Source organism: Borostomias antarcticus, assembly GCF_949987555.1.
Source record: "Borostomias antarcticus genome assembly, chromosome: 14".
In the NCBI taxonomy this organism is placed as follows: Eukaryota; Metazoa; Chordata; class Actinopteri; order Stomiiformes; family Stomiidae; genus Borostomias; species Borostomias antarcticus.
Window position 1 is genome coordinate 12239397 of NC_140247.1, and position 20000 is coordinate 12259396.

The 20000-nt window shown below is 51.4% G+C and overlaps 1 protein-coding gene across 1 annotated transcript in view; it reads left to right on the top strand.

Annotated features, from left to right (window-relative positions):
• The first annotated feature begins 2270 nt into the window (after positions 1-2270).
• The window catches only part of nherf1b (NHERF family PDZ scaffold protein 1b), a 27366-nt gene continuing 9636 nt past the window's right edge, over positions 2271-20000 (top strand). Inside the window, exons 1-2 of the mRNA XM_084449006.1 lie at positions 2271-3153; positions 19821-19991. Of these exons, the coding sequence (XP_084305132.1) occupies positions 2593-3153; positions 19821-19991 (732 nt within the window). The 5' untranslated portion in view covers positions 2271-2592. The remainder of the gene's footprint in view (positions 3154-19820; positions 19992-20000) is intronic.

Below are 20000 nucleotides of genomic sequence, written 5' to 3' on the forward strand. Positions count from 1 at the left end.
TTGTAATGTAGATTATGCTGCCGTGTGTCTTATTCCCTCGTCTGTGTGGAATCTTTGTGGTGGGATGTATGCTGCGCTGGCATTAACTGGCCACTAGGTGGCAGCGTTTATAATGATAATAGTGCCTTTCATAAAACCACATTTTTAAATCAAATATGTATTGTTTCCCTGACACTCATTAAGCCTTTATAGGGGATAGTCTCTATTATAGTGACAAAGGGAAATAATCGAGGACAGCACTCCAAATAATATATCTTTTTAATTTGCCATAAGTTTTTCTGCTAGAACACACTGAAGAAGGGCTTGGCCTGAAACGTTTGTGTGGCAAATTTAAAAGATATATTATCTGGAGTGCTGTCCTCGAACATTTATTTTTGTCACTATATTATTTTTGAGGATTCAGCACCCACAAACACACCCGAAGGTGAGCGTATTTTTTTGTAGGCTACTTTAAGAGAATCTCTTATAATCAATCAATCAATCAAAGCTTTATTTGTATAGCGCATTTCATACCCAGAGGCAACACAATGCGCTTTATAACATTTTCAGTCAAGGACCAGGCTACATCAGTTCAGTTTGTGTTTTACTGTCATGACAGATTTGCCAATTAGCACAGATCTAAAATTGGCAAGAAACATCTCAATCTGTGTGTGACAAACCAGCAGTGTGTGTGTGTGTGTCAGACACTGGATGGTAGCACTGGTAGTACATTAATTACCTGCCTGTAGCCTACCTGGCACCCAGCCAGCCCCCCCCCCCCCCCCCCCCCCCCCACACACACACCTCTGGTGTCCAGCCAACAGGATTCAGAGTACCTCTTCCTGCTCCTCTATGAATCTCTCTCAGAAGAACCCGTAGCAGAGTTCCCTATCTGACTGAAAAGCTCACAGCGTTCTCTCCCAGTTCCAAAAGAATTCCCCATTGGGCTATAGGGGTAGACCCAAGGCTGGTGTTTTGAATCCCATCTGTTTGGAAAACAACTCTCCCGTTGAAGGATTTTGACTGTTATGTGAATGTAGACTATATCATAACAAAATATCACTATGATGGATCAAGCAGTCAATCTATTAAGTCAATCAATCACTCAATAAACACTGAATGATAATGTATTAAACCATCTTTATCCTCTGGCTGGTGACCTGGCTGGGCTGAGGGTTCAGATTCAGACCTGTATGGTTCAGATTCAGACCTGTGTGGTTCAGATTCAGACCTGTGTGGTTCCGATTCAGACCTGTGTGGTTCCGATTCAGACCTGTCTGGTTCAGATTCAGACCTGTGTGGTTCAGATTCAGACCTGTATGGTTCAGATTCGGACCTGTATGGTTCAGATTCAGACCTGTAGGCTATGGTTCAGATTCAGACCTGTGTGGTTCAGATTCAGACCTGTGTGGTTCAGATTCAGACCTGTGTGGTTCAGATTCAGACCTGTATGGTTCAGATTCAGACCTGTGTGGTTCCGATTCAGACCTGTCTGGTTCAGATTCAGACCTGTGTGGTTCAGATTCAGACCTGTATGGTTCAGATTCGGACCTGTATGGTTCAGATTCAGACCTGTAGGCTATGGTTCAGATTCAGACCTGTGTGGTTCAGATTCAGACCTGTGTGGTTCAGATTCAGACCTGTATGGTTCAGATTCGGACCTGTATGGTTCAGATTCAGACCTGTAGGCTATGGTTCAGATTCAGACCTGTATGGTTCAGATTCAGACCTGTAGGCTATGGTTCAGATTCAGACCTGTGTGGTTCAGATTCAGACCTGTGTGGTTCAGGTCTTCTCACCACATCGTGTGTGTGTGTGTGTGTGTGTGTGTGTGTGCGCGCGCGCGCGCGTGCGCGTCTGTGAGTGAGAGAGAGAGAGAGAGGGAGGGAGGGAGATGTGAGTGTGGCCACTGCGGCAGAGAAAAAGTATGTAGGCTGTGAGAGAGGGAACGCAAGAGTGTAAGCGATGGAATGTCTCTAATAGTCTAGCCAACACATAGTCTCTATAAGAATGTACCATGCGTTTGCATATAGCGACCATACTCATACAGTAGCCCTTGTCCGATTAGGCCTACAGAGCAGACCATGGGCCAATACGTTTCATACCGAGCGCTGAACATCCAGATAGCCCACATCATGAGGTATGCGCCTCCCTCTTTCACGGGTTCGAAAGGCTTGTCACAGAGGCGAGGTGGGGATTGGTGCAATGACCTGTCCTCCGTTTAAACGTCACTGTCCTTTATAAGCCACGGAGTTTAATTCTGTACCAGATTTAAGTTGGGCTCGGGTCATTAGGAGTTGTAGTGTAGGAGCCTAGATTCGTTGACGGTGGAAAGTGTCCTCCCCTTTAGAGCGTTGTCTTTGAGAGAGAACTCTTGAATGAAAGGGTGACACGGCTATAATCACCACGACAAACCGCGGACGGAGCTTTCCTCACGGCGGCGGCGAATCCTTTTTCTAAACTCTCTTCTCCGGGGGCGGAGGTTCCTGTATCGACGGGGTACCGTCCGTTCGTGCTCAGCATCCCACAAGTTGTCCTGTCACTTTTTACAGCGAGCGAGCGAGCGACCGACTTCTTCCAGGTAACAGGTTGAATCCGAGCGAAACCGACACGATGCCAAGCAAAAGCGAAGACCTCCGCCCGCGACTGTGCGTGCTGGAGAAAGGGGACAACGGCTACGGTTTCCACCTCCACGGGGAAAAGGGTAAGACCGGGCAGTTCATTCGGTTAGTCGAGCCCGACAGTCCGTCCGAAACGTCGGGGCTCCGCGCGGGGGACCGGCTGGTGTTCGTGAACGGGGAGAACGTGGAGAGCGAGAGCCACCAGCAGGTCGTCTCCCGGATCCGGGCCACCGCGGACGTGCTCGAGCTCATCGTCGTCGACCTGGACACCGAGCAACTGCTGAAGAAACACAACATGAAATGTCTCAAAGAGTATGTCACGGACGGCATTCCGGTACCCCGCGACGAGTCGGACGACGACGACGACGTGATGACCGAGAACGGGACACCGATAGAGTCTACCCCCAACGGGACACCGGTAGAGTCGACCCCTAACGGGACACCGAGAGCGTCGACCCCTAACGGGACGCCGAGGGAGTCGACCCCCGTCCCGGAGAGTAACGGGGAGATCGACGGCCACATGGAGAAACTGCTGAGCCTCGACTCTGAGAAGGTGAGACGGCGGTTGATCACAGCTCTCTGGTTACATGGTTGTGTCGTAGGCTATTCAGAACTGTTATAACCACCGTGAGAGTATAGGTCAGATGTAAGTAACCCTTTCAGCTAACAGGTTATTATAACAACAGCCTTGTTTCATTAGGCCTACATTACAACCTTGTTTAATTTCATTGTAGACCTAATAACCCTGTTTCACTGCCCCACGATCGTCAACATGCTGTCCAACCTTAGTGGTGGAAGACTTTATCTAAGGGTCTGCTTGCTTTCACCATGTCTTTGACCACACAGCTTTTATTCTTCTGTTAGAGGGGTGTGCAGTGTGGCAATAACATCATTAATATGTGCAGCTGCTAGCAGAGTGCCCACCCTGACTATTGTGCCAGCCTTGACAGGGTTGCCTCGGGGCAGGACAGTCAGTTGGCCGCACATTTGTTGTGGGTGGACTGCTGGGAGGGGGGGGGTAGGAAAAAGGACAAACAGCCTGGGGCTCACCCTGTGACAGGGTGTCTTTGTCTATTTCATATTTTTAATTCTCTCGGTCTCTCTGCCTTGTCTGTCTCTCTTCCCTCTGTCCCTCTTTCATTCTCTCCTTTTCCGCCCCTCTCTCCTTTTCTGCCCCTCTCTCCTTCTCTCTCTCTCTCTCTCTCTCTCCTCTGTGTATCCGTTTCTGGAGGCTCCTCTCGCCGGTAGGCCCACAGGTCATGGTTAGAGACCACAGGGTCGTGTGTTGTCTGTGAGGTCAGCCTCAGAGTGACACAGCTGTCCCCTGGTCATGTCTGTCTGCGGAGTGCTCACTCTGACGAGGCGATAATGACAGGCTGTGTGACCAACACCCGGGACCAGACCACTGTGTTTGTGATGTCTTGTTTTTTCCGCGGTCTGGGATCAAGGGGTTGAGACATTGAGGTTGAAGAAAGAGAGGGGGAGAGAGAGAAGAAAGAAAATGTTTTTGAACTGTAACACAAAAAAGCCACATGAATCAACAAGGGAAATAGTTTTGGGTGTCTTGATTTGTGTGTCTCAATCCCATAATGAAGAAAAATGCCATTATGAGAGCGGTCTTCTCTACACTGTACAGCCAGTTAAAATGCTAACAGCTAGATAACATGCTGTAACATGCTAGCTAATGTCCAGCTAACATGCTAACATCAGGAACGTGTGAGCGTCATTACAACTCTTGAGGAAAGGAAGGAGGAAGGCTCTCTGGAACATCTGTGCTCCCCACTGAGCCCCGGATGTTTACCCCTGGGGCCACACACACACACACACACACACACACACACACGTCACAGACAAACACACACTGCCCTTCTCTCTTGGGCTGCTCCGGCTTGGTTACTGCGTAATGACCCCCGGTCTGGTCATTACGTACCAGTTAACCGGGTTTGGTCCCCAGGGCCAGGGGGCTCTGTACCATTGGGCCACTAGTCCTACAGTACAAGGTCATTAAACCGCCTGAATCTAGTACGCAGTGTGTGGTCTGAGTGTACACTATTGCAGAGCTGGTAACCCTGCGTCATTCGGCACCTTGCTTACTCACTGGCGTCCATCTTGGGTTCTCTGACGCACCAGTGACCACCTCCGGGGAAAAAACGGCAATATTACCCCGAAAGCTAGCGCGTGCAAATTTCCAATTCACTGACGTTTCATCTAGAATGTTGACAGGTTGTTCTAACTGGTTATTAACTATTAAACGCATACTGTTAACACAAGAACAACCTGTTTGTGTTATTAAGCTTCAGTTGTTGGTTCTGCCTCAGTGGTGATTGTATCCCGGTGAGGACATGGCTGGGATTCAGTGTTCAAGGATCTTGGGGTGTGTTTGTCGCTTCGGTTTCTGGAATTTGCTGTCTGCATCCTGTCCGGCATTTCTCTGTCCTCTCGCTGTGGCCCAGGCGCGCGCACACACACACACACACACACACACACACACACACGCACGCTCTCCCACACACACAATACTCTGTCCCACACCCATACACACACCCAGAATACACACCGTCTCACTCATACACACACATAATACACTGTCCCCCCCTCCCCACACACACACACACACACCAGTCACTCAACGGGTTGGCCTTTTCTCTCTGAAGAAAACACAATGGTTTGACGCCGCAGGAACGCCTTTTTCCGGAAACCAGGCGGCCCGGCCCGTCTGTGGTTGCCGCGGCGATGGGGTAGTGGCGGCGGAGCGGCGTGTGTGTGAGAGGGGACGGGAGGATGACGGCGGCGGAGGAGGAGAGGAGAGAGAGAGAGATGAAGGAGAGAGGAGGGGTGGAAAAGAAAGGCTAAAGGAGTGTTGGTTGTGGGGGTATGGATGGAAATCTAACTTGGTTAAGTTAGAGAATCAAGAGACCACGTGAGTGGTCGATTCAAGCTGGGTTCAAACAAAGACAATAGTTTTAGGCCTGATTCATAGTCGACGTAAACAACGCAAGCTACGTTGTGAACGCAAGCTCCAACATGACTCGAGAGCTTGCGTTCTGTGTTTTGTTTTGTGCAAACACAAGGAATTGCACTATCGCTTGCGTCAAGTGACAAATTTCGTCATGACACACGCAAGGACGCAACGAGATCTTGCGTGGCCTTGCGAAGCTTATGTAGTTTGCGTCGACTATGAATCTGACCTTATTCTAAAAGGACGATTTGCAAATTGGATTCTGAAACAGGAAGTGTTTCCCTCATCAGAATACTGGGACTGAACAGTACAGGATCTCTTATAGTGACGTGCACTCAGGGACAAACAGGACAGGGAAGTGATGTCACAGAGCAAAATATGTTTCTAAACAGACTGATGATATGGGAACAGATTAGAAAGAAGTTTCACAGAGGTTGTAAAAAAATGAACTGAGAATCAGATTAGGAAGATCACTCACAATAGGACCATTCAATCACAATTCGCCTTATTCCCCTCAGGTCAGTCTGATGTAATCAGGGGTGCGAATGCGGAAGTGCCCGTTGACTTCAATGTTAAAAGTTCACTGTAAAAACACCACTTCAAGAACCAAAATAGTCAAAATAACAGGCTGAATACACTATCGGGGTTACAAACTCATCATTACCAGACTCTGATTGTTTTTCACTGCCGTTGTTTTCGCATTTGGAAATAGTTGCATTCACTCCCATTTATGGGTCATTCACTCCCATGTATTTCCAAACGCGAAAACCCCGAAAAAAAGTTTGTAACCCCGATAGTGTATTCAGCCTGTTATTTTGACTATTTTGGTTCTTGGTGTTTTTACAGTGAACTTTTAACATTGAAGTCAACGGGCACTTCCGCATCCGCACCCCCAATTACTGACTGACCAATATGGCTGCCAGGTGAATAAGGCGAATAGGAAGATTCTATCACATAGAAAGACGGAAAGGGGGTAACATATTGATAAGACTGGAATTTAATTAACAGGGGTGTTTGTGTTTTTGTGAAACAGCTGAGACTAGAGAATGGAGAATAGCACTTAGTCAATGATTGGTTCCCAAGGGCCGTTTCAGTTGTTTACCAGCCAGGCAGTAAAACACTCCTCTCTCTCTCTCTCTCTTTCTCTCTCTCTCTGAGAGGAGCAGTGGAGTGGACGAAGGGAGGGAGGGAGGGAGGGAGGGTGGAGGGTGTGTCTGATTAGCAAAGTAGCCTACCCTCCCTCTCTCTCATGTTCTCCCTCTCTCTCTGTCTTTCTTGCTCTTTCTCACTCTCTTCCTCCCTCTCTTCATCCCTCTCTTCATTCCTCTCTCTCTCTCCCTCTTTTCTCTTCCTCCTCCCTCTTACTCTATAGAAGTACAGTAGGTAGTTAGCTACAGTAGATATTAGTCCAGGTTACACTAGCAGACTAAACTCCTACCTCTCCTCAGAGGTAGTTTAGAGTTGTTTATTTGCCAGGTCTTTCTCTCTCTCTCCGTATCTGACCTCTGTGACCTGCCTCTGTTCTCATTGTGCTTATTGGCTGGTTGGCTGCCCACTTCTGATTGGCTGCCCACGCTTTTCTCCTGTGCTGCTTTTGAGGAAAGGACCACATCAACACACACTCCCTGTTTAGACTCCTCTGAGAGACTGAGAGGCAGGAGAGATGGGGAAAGACTGGGAGAGACGGGGAGAGACACTGGGAGACACTGGGAGAGACTAGGAGACAGGAGAGAGACTGGGAGACGGGAGAGAGACTGGGAGACGGGAGAGAGACTGGGAGACGGGACAGAGGCTCAGAGAGGAGGGAAGGAAGAGGAGGGGGAGGAGAGGAAGAGGAGGGGGAGGAGAGGCTGAGAGGAGGATTGGAGGGAGGGTGGGAGGAGAGGAAGAGGAGGAGGGGGAGGAGAGCCTGGGAGGAGGAGTAGGAGGAAGGGTGGGAGGAGAGGAAGAGGAGGGGGAGGGGAGGAGAGACTGGGAGGAGGAGTAGGGGGAAGGGTGGGAGGAGAGGAAGAGGAGGAGGGGGAGGAGAGCCTGGGAGGAGGATTAGGAGGAAGGGTGGGAGGAGAGGAAGAGGAGGGGGAGGAAAGAAGAGAGGCTGAGAGGAGGATTGGAGGGAGGGTGGGAGGAGAGGAAGAGGAGGAAGTGGAGGAGAGCCTGGGAGGAAGAGTAGGAGGAAGGGTGGGAGGAGAGGAAGAGGAGGGGGAGGGGAGGAGAGACTGGGAGGAGGAGTAGGGGGAAGGGTGGGAGGAGAGGAAGAGGAGGAGGGGGAGGAGAGCCTGGGAGGAGGAGTAGGAGGAAGGGTGGGAGGAGAGGAAGAGGAGGGGGAGGAGAGGAGAGGCTGAGAGGAGGATTGGAGGGAGGGTGGGAGGAGAGGAAGAGGAGGAGGGGGAGGAGAGCCTGGGAGGAGGAGTAGGAGGAAGGGTGGGAGGAGAGGAAGAGGAGGGGGAGGAGAGGCTGAGAGGAGGATTGGAGGGAGGGTGGGAGGAGAGGAAGAGGAGGAAGGGGAGGAGAGCCTGGAGGAGGAGTAGGAGGAAGGGTGGGAGGCGAGGAAGAGGAGGGGGAGGAGAGGAGAGGCTGAGAGGAGGATTGGAGGGAGGGTGGGAGGAGAGGAGGAGGGGGAGAAGAGCCTGGGAGGAGGAGTAGGAGGAAGGGTGGGAGGAGAGGAAGAGGAGGGGGAGGAGAGGAGAGGCTGAGAGGAGGATTGGAGGGAAGGGTGGGAGGAGAGGAAGAGGAGGAGGGGGAGGAGAGCCTGGGAGGAGGAGTAGGAGGAAGGGTGGGAGGCACGGAGAGGCTGGGAGTGAGTGGATAAAGCTGAATGCCTGCCTGGTTACATAAGGCTGTTGTTAAAAGCCTAATAACAGGAGAACCAGAGCTCTGGCGGTGACAGGAAACGGACTGTGATTGGTTGAGGGCCACCGTGCTGCGGCGTGCGCTTCCTTTTTTTTTGATGAAGTTTGACAGCATGTGCAGCTCAGGTGGTTAACAAGTTACGCTGTAATAGACTCCTGAGCGGTCGGACTCTGCAGAAGTCCAGGCTATTTATCTCTCCCACTTCTTCTCTCTCTCTCTCTCTCCCTTTCTCTTTCTCTCCCTCTCGCTCTCTCCCTCTCTTTCTCTCACCCTCTCCTCAGGATAGACAGCCTCTAATCATCTTTGCAGAGCAGCTCATTACAGAGTTTCCAGAAGGGCGTTGTTCTGTCCTCCTCTGGCTTGCCGTAGAGAGGACGCTTCGTTCGTCCCCCACCTGATCAAATCGTATGTGGGTCGTCCAATGATCGTAGGGTCGGTGGGTTTGAATCCCGCCTCCTCCTGTCCACATGTCGAAGTGTCCTTGGGCGAGACACTGAGCCCGTAAATGCTCCCAGTGAGCAGGCTAGCACCTTAAATGGCAGCTGCCGCCATTGGTGTGTGAATGTGTGTGTGAATGGGTGAATGAGAGGCCATTGTAAAGCGCTTTGGATAAAAGCGCTATATACGTGCAGTCCATTTACCATTTACCATCAAATGCCCTCTTGAGAGTGTCCATCTGTCAGTTGGCGCGTGGGTGCGTCCATCACACAAGATATACCAGAGCTCACCACTAGGTGTGCTAGCCATGGTTCTTTTTATTCCCATTGCCAATGCATATAGGGGCCCTTCTACTTTCCAACTCGGCTAGTAAAAGGATATCTCAAATGGTCCAAGGCTACTAACGTGTCTTAATACATCCAGCCAAGCTGTCAGAGATGACCTGATCTCTAGTTGACTAGCCATTGTGTCTAGCTAGCTAACTGATTACACATTTACTTAGACGCAGTTGTGCTTGGCTGGGGATGCCGTCATGTGAATGGGGCGTTGTTAGGAAACTAGCGAGGATTAGCAGATCGGCTAAACCCGGCTGCTCGTAAACAGCAAAGATGATGAACCGTGAGCAGTTGTTGTGCTTGATTTAACTTTTTAAATAGTTTGGGATCAGTACCAATAATTAGAGGCGACAAGTTAAAAAAAAAATACAGCGGTGGTGTTGAAACATTGCATCGTGTTCGCAGGGCATTGTGGGATTTCTTCCTGTGCGCTCCCGTTGAAGTTTGCTTCAGTGTTGCTGCTTCAGACCCTGCAGACGGCTCTTAATGTTTACACCGGCTCCCGCTGCTTCATGGTCACAAAGGGGTGGAGCTTCGTTGTCGGGGGACAGCAAGTTTACGGTGTAGACTACTTGTTACTATGAGACAGCGTACAGCGCGTCTCTCAGACTGCAGCTCGTCAGCTCTGTTGATCATGTGGGAGGAGGACGGCTTAGATATTGCCGCGTGCGTGCGTGTGTGTGTGTGTGTGTGTGTGTTTGAAGAGACCACAGCCCTCAGCTCAAACAGGTTCTGAACCAGGGCTTTCTGTCAGATTCTCCTCATAGATAACTACTGACAGGACTATTTACTTCTGTACAGAATTCCTGTGTGCAGAATGGAGTCTAGTGTACACACACGTGTCCAGGTGACTGAGCCAGGTGCAGTGAACAAGACCAGAGCACGACACAGGAAATAAATAAACCCACACGCTGGAATATGCTCTGTGCTGAGCTGTAGACCGACCAGAGATGGAGTGGACGGACACTCAACTTTCCGGTCTCTGTCTTGGCCATTCTAGACAGAATAAACGTGATCAAGGTCCAGTTCTGGGTCTTGTAGCTGACCAAGCCAAAACACACAGTCACACGCACACACGCACGCATGCACGCACTCACACGCACACACACACACACAGAACCTGGCCATGTTGACGATAGCTTTTAGCAGCTATTCAGTCATTAGTCACTCAAGTCAACATTGGTCCTGTTGAATAACACATCTCCTGATGTCTATAACAGATTAGGAGTCAGCTCTTTATGACGGCTCCTCATATGAAGGATTAACCTGTAGTTAATAGTAGAGGCTGTTGTGGTATAGTGATAGACTGTGCTTTTGCTGCTTTGATGGATAGTGTCCCAAGCCCTAGCCTCTACCCCTAACCTCTAAACCCAGCCAACTTGAGCCTCTATTCTGGCCGTAATAGTCCCCAGCCTGAATCCCAGGTCTGCCCCTAACCCATGGCCCTGGCCTCTAGCCTCTAATCGGCCCCCCCAGGTCTGTCCCAGGTCAGCAGCCTCCAGACTGCCCGGTTTCCTGCCATTGTTGGTGCTGGATGTACAGAATCAGGGACCCTTCCCTCCCTCCCTCCCTCCCTCCCTCCCTCCCTCCCTCCCTCCCTCCATCCCGCCCGCATTCCCTCTCCCTCCTCCTCTCTGCCTTCCTCCTCTCTCTCTCTGTCTCTCCCTCTCTCCCTCTTGCCCTCCCCCTCCCTGATTTCCTCTCCTGCTCTCCCTCCCTCCCTCCCTCCTCCTCTCCCCTGTTCCTACTCTCCCTCCCTCCCTCCTCCTCTCCCCTGTTCCTACTCTCCCTCCCTCCCTCCTCCTCTCCCCTGCTCCTTCTCTCCCTCCCTCCTCCTCTCCCCTGCTCCTCCTCCTCAGCAGACCTCCAGGAGTTCTGTCTGCCTGTGAGGAGCCACCATCTCTACAACAACAACACTAGAATGTGCAGAGTCCTGATCTACACCGGTCCAGCGTTATCAGTCCTCTGCAGTGACCCATGCTGATTGATTGATTATCGTCGCTGTTTGATTGATTATCGTCGCTGATTGATTGATTATGGTCGCAGTCACATCAAGGTTTTCGGGGTCGTCTTTGTGTGTGCTCTGCTCTTATATGTCGACGTACGCACTAACCAAGGAGGAGCAGCCCAAAAGAGAAGGGCAGTGAGTGTTCGTCTGTGACGTGTGTGTGCGCGCGTGTGTGTGAGAAAGTTGGGGAGTCTCCTTTCCCTTCCCTGCTCTTTGTTGATTGTTGAGTTGTGTGTTCCAAAGGAAATGGTCCGCATGACAAGACCGGGTGGAGGGTTAGACACATACACGCACACACACACACACACACACACACACACACATACACATACACGCACGCACGCAACACATTGTGTTCCAACACAGGGATCCATGGATTTGTGTTTACACTGTGTGTGTGTAACTCTGAATAATTAGTGTTTGCCTGTGTGTGTGTGTGTGTGTGTGTGTGTGTGTGTGTGTTATTGAGAGGGTAAAAGTTCAAGTGTGTTTTGCAACTGTGTTTGTCCAGTTTGAAATTTCCCTGCTAGCTATCTGGGGTTAGCCTCAATCCTGGCCTCCTCTCTCCACCAATCACAGTCAGCCTCAGACCAGTCCACCAATCACAGTCAGCCTCAGACCAGTCCACCAATCACAGTCAGCCTCAGACCGGTCCATAGCGTAATGATTCAGTGTCCGATGGAGCCCCCACTGTTGCCACAGTGGTACGACCCGCCCCTCCACCTCCACTGTCCAGTAGTATGCTGCTACTTCCTGTTCCATCCTGACAATGAGGGCGGGGGCCACACCCACTCTGCTCTGGGGTGGGGGGGAAATGACACTCGCCCTGAAATAGACACACACGCATACTCTCGCTCTCTCTCTCTCTCTCTCTCTCTCTCTCACTCTCTCTCACACACACACTCACACACGCCCCAGCCTGCTGCCATAGGTGTGACCCCAACGCAGTGTAGAGCAGAATGAGGTCAGAGTTCGTTCACAGTAGCAGGTTGGTCTGCGTTCTCTGGATCTGTTTGGGATCTGTTTGTGACGGTGTTGACGGTGTGCTGTGTGTTCACCAGTCACTCTCCCTCCTCTCTTCTCCGGTTGCATGATCTCAGCCCCGCTCTCTTTGTGTGTGCGTGTGTGTGTGTGTGTGTGTGTGTGTGTGTGTGTGTGTGTGTGTGTGTGTGTGTGTGTGTGTGTGTGTGTGTGTGTGTGTGTGTGTGTGTGTGTGTGTGTGTGTGTGTGTGTGTGTGTGAGAGCAGCAGAGGTGAAAGAGGGTCAGAGAGACTGTAACAGGAAGCATGGTCCCAGAGATAAACCCTGCACACTTCACAGGACCTTCAGGAGAGAGAAGGGGAGAGAGAGAGAGAGAGAGAGAGAGAGAACCAACACGGTGTGGTGACTGGTCTTCTCTCCTCCTAAATGTGTAGACTGTGTTCTACTGTGTTCTAGTCTAGCCCAGGAGGTCAGACGGTAGACCAGTAGACTCTCCACGTCAGGGTCGTAGGTTCGAGCCCCACCTTATGTGTCCATCGGGGTGTTAAGTTTTTAAGATGTTTTCATACAGGAAGCAGTGGCCGAAGAACACAGAGGATGTGGTTGGCGTGGAGCATATCGCTGAAATGCATTGTGATGTGATACCGCCATCAGCAGCGACATTGATTGACGACTTGAAGATGCCGTGGCTGCTTATCGGGTAGAAACATTTCAGGTGTTTATTAGTCAACTTCAAATGATACAAAATGCTACAGCAGTGTCCTCACGTGTCCCCAGAACGGAGGGCACACATCACGCCAGTTTTAAAATCACTGAACTGGTCACCTGTCAGTTTTAGAATAGATCTAAGACACACCTTTTTAATCTCGCTTTTATCATGTAGCTTTACCTGTTATAATGAAATCTTCTCAATTTAAAACATTTTTTATTCTCATTTTTACATAAAGTTTCTTATTTTCTATTTTCCTTTATCAAATATTATCCCCCTGCTTTGTTTTCTTTTTTGTACCATTTACTAATAAGCTGTTTTTATTCGTTTTTTTATATTTATCTTTTTTTATTCTTTAAAGCACTGTGTGATACATTTGCTTGTATGAACATACGCTATATAAATAAAATGGACTTTCACTATGACTTAGACTTGGCTACATTAACCTCAAGTAACCAGTGGAGGGTCACACAGTGACAAACATGAAGGCCTCCGATTACCCATCCGCATTCAACAGATGGAGGAGTGACGCGTTGGATCCATTTCCCTCTGTATCCGAGCACGGTCTGAAAGTGCTCCTCAGCGGTGTGAGCGGAACCGAGCGACCCGTTTAGAGCGTTAAGTTCTTCTCTCTGAGCGAAGCTGAGCTCAGGGCGGCTCTTTGTCTTTCTCTGCCTGCTTGGCAGCTGACTCTGCAGTCTGCCCTGAAACACAACACCCGCCCCCCCCCTCACACACACACACACACACAATACTAAGGTAGCCCCTGTATCCCGTCTAAATTGGTTATAAACACCACCCATCCGCGCCACCCAAGTGCTGTGGCTTTTAGGTGGCGTAGCTGACTAAAGCGTGTGTGTGTGAGAGGTGTGTTTGTGAGTCGGGGGACCTGAGACGGAGCCCGGCGCGGGGCCCAGTGAGAAGCAACGCCGGCAGGGCGAGGCGGTGGCAGCTGTTAGACTTCCATACTGCCTAACGTCAGGACCAGTATTCATACAGCAGAACAGGTGTGCGCTGTTTTGCATACGCGGCACCCTCCTCTGGTCTAGATAAAGATCTCTGCTGTGGACATGTTGTGTCTATACTGTCGGGATTATAACCAACATGTCCGCCAGTGGTGCTCTCATTCACTTATTAAAGTTGTCCAGATCTCAAAAACAGACCATGGACCTGGAGGAGGGTCTGTGATTGGCTGGCTAATCTCCTGTCAGAAGGAGAGGAGGGTCTGTGATTGGCTGGCTAATCTCCTGGCTGAAGGAGAGGAGGGTCTGTGATTGGCTGGCTAATCTCCTGTCAGAAGGAGAGTCTCGGGAGTCACAAGACTCCCGTGGGATTGGTCAGATTCCACTTGGTCACCGTGACTACCGTCGTGGGGCCTCTCAGTGTGTCACCTCACTGGTTGTTCCCTCACTTGATCAAAGGAGTTCTCTATCCCTCTCTCCCTCCCTCTCTCTCTCTACCTCTCTCCCTCCCTCTCTCTCTCCCCCTCCCTTCCTCCCACTCTCTCTATCCCCCTCTCTCTCTCTTTCTCCATCCCTCCCACCCTGCCTTCCTCTCTCTTTCTCTCTCCCTCTATGCCTCCCTCCTTCTCTCCCTCTCTACATCCATACTGCTCTCTCTTCTCTTTCCTCCTTTCTCTCCCCTCATCCTTCATTGTTGTCTTGCTGTAAGCACCACGGGTTAGAAAAAAATCCTATGTATGTAAGTACAATGGCAATAAATTAATACTGATTCTGATTCTCCCTCCCTGTCTCTCTCTCTCCCCCCGTCTCTCTCCCTGTCTCTCTCTCTCCCTCCCTGTCTCCCTCTCTCCCTGCATAGCCTGGAGTCATTGAGCGTGAGTGAGGGAAGTGTGTGTGTGTGTGTGTGTGTGTGTGTGTGTGTGTGTGTGTGTGTGTGTGTGTGTGTGTGTGTGTGTGTGTGTGTGTGTGTGTGTGTGTGTGTGTGTGTGTGTGTGTGTGTGTGTGTGAGAGAGAGAGAGAGAGAGAGAGGGGGAAATAAAACGTGAATAAAAGAAAGAGAAAGTTAATGAGAGAGAGAGAGAATGGAAGACGGGACAGAATTAATGAGTAAGAGAGGCCTGTTTATGGAGCTGTCAGCAGAGCCTGGGCGTAGAGTAGTCGGCCCAGCCCAGCCCGGAGTGCCAGTCCTGGGTAGATGATCTGCAGGAGGCGGGGCAGAGGAGAAGGATGCTAGCCAGACTCTGGTCCGCCCAGGGTACTGAGTAAGCAGCTGCGTGTCTGTGCGTTTGCGTGTGTTGTGTGTGTGTGTGTGTGTGTGTGTGTGTGTGTGTGTGTGTGTGTGAGAGACAGAGAGAAATGGGAATGGAAAGCAGAGTGTATTCCAGTGACCTCAACCCCCCCCTCCCTCCCTCCCTCTTTCTCCTCTCTCTCTCTCTCTCTCTATGTGGTCTTGTTCATGGGGCTGCACTCACACCCAGCAGTGGGAAAGAGAGACAGGACACGGGAGATCAGCTGAGGTAGGGATGGAGAGAGAGACCAGAGGAGAGAGAGAGAGAGAGAGAGAGGATGCAAATCACTGATGGTTACGGAGATGATTAACCAGGGAGATGGGTTGTTCCAGGTCAGGTTCATAGACACACACCCACACACACCCACACACACACACACACACACACACACACCATCTGTCTGTCCAGGCTGTCGATCATTGACCTGTGGTCTAAACAGAGAGAATCTCTGTGGTTCTTCTGTCACTCGGCTGCTCTCTGCCCACAGAGCTGGCTCAAACTGGAACCAGACTGGTGTTGTGGCACAGGAGGAAGTTGTGGAAATAACGTTGGGACACACACACACACACACACACCTTTTGTGGTTTAAACTGTTAAACTGCTACTTCTCTGTTGGTATCTTTTCCTGAGGAGGAGACCAGACCAGACCAGAGCCAGACTAGTGCAGACCAGTCCAGACCGGACCCAGACCAGACCAGACCCAGACCAGTCCAGACCTGTCTAGTCCAGACCAGACCAAACTAAATCAGATCAGACTAGACCAGTCTAATCCAGACCAGACTAAATCAGACCAGACCCAGACCAACACAGAACCTGTGTGGATGGACAGAATATAGCCAGAATTGTGAATGTGTGTAGCGCAGTCCTCTCTCGTGTGTGTAGATGTGTCAGAGAAAACCGTTGTTCGGGAAAGTTCTGCACCTGTTCATATGAAACTACCATAGGGCTTCGGTGCAGGTGTCCACAGACAGGCATGTCCTAGCGCCATGATAAACAACAACAACAACAACCACAACCACAAGTGGTTGAAACTGGTCATTCAGGATGTGACGAGCAGATGAACCCCACAAATGTGTCGAGAGGATAGGTGTGTGTGTGTGTGTGTGTGTGTGTGTGTGTGTGTGTGTGTGTGTGTGTGTGTGTGTGTGTGTGTGTGTGTGTGTGTGTGTGTGTGTGTGTGTGTGTGTGTGTGTGTGTGTGTGTGTGTGTGTGTGTAGCCACGCATGTGTGTATGTGCTTGTATTGTGTATTGATTTCTCTTTCTTTGTGAGGAACTTGGGCCTGGGGGCAGAAGTGTATGCAGGACAGATGAGCCAACAATTCCTGTCCCAGCGCGCACACACACACACACACACACACACACAACTTCCCCTCAGTATGGAAAACCTGCTGTTATCTACACATGCACGCGCACACACACACGCATATGCACACACACTCTCTCACACACACACACACGCACTCACGCGCCACACAGACACAGCACAGTGAACCTTTTCCAGGAACGAATGTCATTGGTGTCTGGCTCTTTGTATTTTGTTCCTATTTGCGTGGTCATGTTAGTATATTCATGGATGATTGTAATCCTCTCTCAATTCATTTCTAAAGCAGGTTAACAACATCACCAGCAACAATTGAGATTCCTTGGTTAACCTAAGCCGTGGGAACGTGAGAGGGATTAGGATTATTATGGGATAGAAGGGCCGTGTTGGAGAGGAGGACTGGACTACCAACTACCTCAGGCTCTTTTCACTTCTTCCAGAGAGAGAGAAAGGGGGAGAGAGCGTAACAGAGCGATAGGAGGAGAGAGAGAGGGAGAGAGGGAGGGAGTGAAACATTCGCTTGATGTCCGGGGTGTGTGTCAGATTTGTACTGGATGTGCATGTAAACTATGTAGTGGTTGGTCACGGTGGTCTTCTACCACCTAGAGTTAGGGTGACCACCCCCCCCCCCCCCCCCCCTCTCTCTCTACACCCCCCTCCCTCTCTCTCTGTTAAACCTGGATCATAACTCCTCCTGTACCCTCACACTAGGCTCCTCCCTCATTCTGTAAATATTAGGTCTTGATATGGAGGAGAAGAAAAGCACTGATTAGCCCTGCCCTGAGACTGGTCCTGGACTGGGTCTAACTAGCCCTGACCTGAGACTGGTCCTGGACTGGGTCTAGCCCTGACCTGAGACTGGTCCTCGACTGGGTCTAACTAGCACTGACCTGAGACTGGTCCTGGACTGGGTCTAACTATCACTGACCTGAGACTGGTCCTGGACTGGGTCTAACTAGCCCTGCCCTGAGACTGGTCCTGGACTGGGTCTATCTAGCCCTGACCTGAGACTGGTCCTGGACTGGGTCTAACTAGCCCTGCCCTGAGACTGGTCCTGGACTGGGTCTAACTAGCACTGATCTGAGAACAATGATGAAGGGCAATTACACACCCCAATTATCTACCTTAATTACCTACCCCAGTTAAAGTATCTACCCCAATTTCAGCCTTTGTCCAGTGGTATTTCAACGTTTGTCAATGTTGTTGGACATGGAGCTGTGTCCATCTGACATCTGTCCTTCAATATCCTGTTGTTTTCACTGTTCACGCCCACTGATGTAACGGTTTTCAGTTTGGCTGTAGCTGACCATGCATCCCACGCACGCACGCACACACACACACACACACACACACACACAGTGTTCCCTGTAGGAGTGCGATATGGCCCTGGGTTGTGTGTGGACAGCAGATTCCCAAGATTCCGTCCCTCAGGGAGATTCTTCCTCGCTCGGCTCAGAGACAGGCCTCTGTTGTCTCGAAGACTCTCTCTGAGTGTGTGTGTGTGTGTGTTTGTGTGTGTGTCTCTTCTCCCACTGTGTCTGATAAGCTGTATTACTGACACAGCACACCTCTACTGCTCCCTGTACTCCCCCCTCTCTCTCTCTCTCTCTCTCTCTCTCCCCCCCTCCCCTGCCTTCTCTCTCTCTCCTGCCCTCTCACCCTCTCTCTATCCCTCTCTATCTCTTTCTCACTGCTCCTCTGTGTATCTCTGTCCATCTCTCAATGTCCCCTCACCCCTCTGTAGCCCCATCTGTCCCCCAGGGTGTCTTATGTCTTCAGAAGCGTCTCCAGAGTCTCTAACCAGCTGTGAACCTCACGCTATGCTAGTTAGTATCCAGGAAGTACTAATTACTAGTTAGTATTGAGACCTCAGCCATGGGTACTTACTGGCAGCTACCTGGATACTAACTAGCAACTTCTCCTTCATTATGGAGGGGTGGTGTGTGTGTGTGTGTGTGTGTGTGTGTGTGTGTGTGTGTGTGTGTGTGTGTGTTACGGCCCTCCTGAGAGCAGGAAGCAGGTGGAGTCCCCAGGAAGCCTGGCTTTTCCTGCTACTCTGCTCAGCTAGGAGACGCCAGGACTAGTGTGTGTGAGACAGAGAGGGAGAGAGAGTGTGTGTGTGGTTGAGAGAGAGAGAGAGAGAGAGAGAGAGAGAGACTCCTTAAACAAAAGCCATCTTCCTGTCTGGGAAAGAGTCTTGGTTCTTGGTGGGTGGGGGGCTTGGGGGGCTCTCCCCTTTCTCTCCATGTCCTCTGTCATCCCATTCTCTCTCTCCTCCACCCCTCCTCTCCTCTGTCTCTCTCTCTCTTTCCTCCCCTCCCTCTCTCTCTCTCTCTCTCTCTCTCTCAGTGGACTGGTCAGTGCCCCCCCCCCTCTCTCAGTGGACTAGTCAGTGCCCCCCCCCCCCCTCTCTCAGTGGACTGGTCAGTGCCCCCCCCCCCCCTCTCAGTGGACTAGTCAGTGCCCCCCCCCCCCTCTCTCAGTGGACTGGTCAGTGCCCCCCCCCCCCCTCTCTCAGTGGACTGGTCAGTGCCCCCCCCCCCCTCTCTCAGTGGACTGGTCAGTGCCCCCCCCCCCCCCCCTCTCAGTGGACTGGTCAGTGCCCCCCCCCTCTCAGTGGACTGGTCAGTGCCCCCCCTCTCTCAGTGGACTGGTCAGTGTCCCCCCCCCCCTCTCAGTGGACTGGTCAGTGCCCCCCCCCTCTCAGTGGACTGGTCAGTGGAGGGTCTTGGTCTAAATAAAGCCCGTGGGCGTTGGTGACATGCGAGGGAGGCAGCCGACCCTCAGAGTCTCTCTGGGTCGTATTCCTGGATGTCAACAATACAGCCCTACCTCTGCTCTTCCTGTCCCCCCCCCCGAGAGAGAGACTGGGTGTATGTGTGTGGGGGAAGGGGGGGGGCAGGGGTCACCCCCCACCCCCCCATCTTCTATTGTCCTGCTCCATGAGCACAGGGCTGGAGAATACTCCGAAAAAGAACGCTCCGTAATACTCAGGGAATGCTCCCGAAATGGCCCTTCCTGTGCCCTTGACCCCGCCTGGCTCCTGTCCGTCCGTCCGTCCGTCCTCCTCTCCTCCTCGTTCCCAAGCCCGGCTGGGACACACGCGGCTAGCCGGGCCTCAGGCAGGCAGCAGTTCGGGCCCCGGAGCGGTCCCATGTTCACCATGGGTCACATCTTCATGCTGAACGACTCCATGGAGCTCTCTGTTGTGTTTGTGCCTCTGGTGCTGAAGGGACGCGAGGCAGAGGTACCTCTACCGGGTTCTACCAGGTTCTACCGGACACGGAACGCTGTATCCACGGACTGTTAACATCTGCAGTGGACTGACCTGTCTGTGTGTGTGTGTGTTCCCCCCTCCCACCACCAGGAGGCGGTGTGCGAGCTGCGGCCAAGGCTGTGCGTGATCCAGAGAGGAGCGAATGGGTACGGGTTCAACCTGCACAGCGAGAAGGCCCGTCCGGGTCAGTACATCAGAGCCGTGGACCAGGACTCTCCCGCCCAGCGCGCCGGACTGCTGCCCGGAGACCGGATAGTACAGGTAGACGCC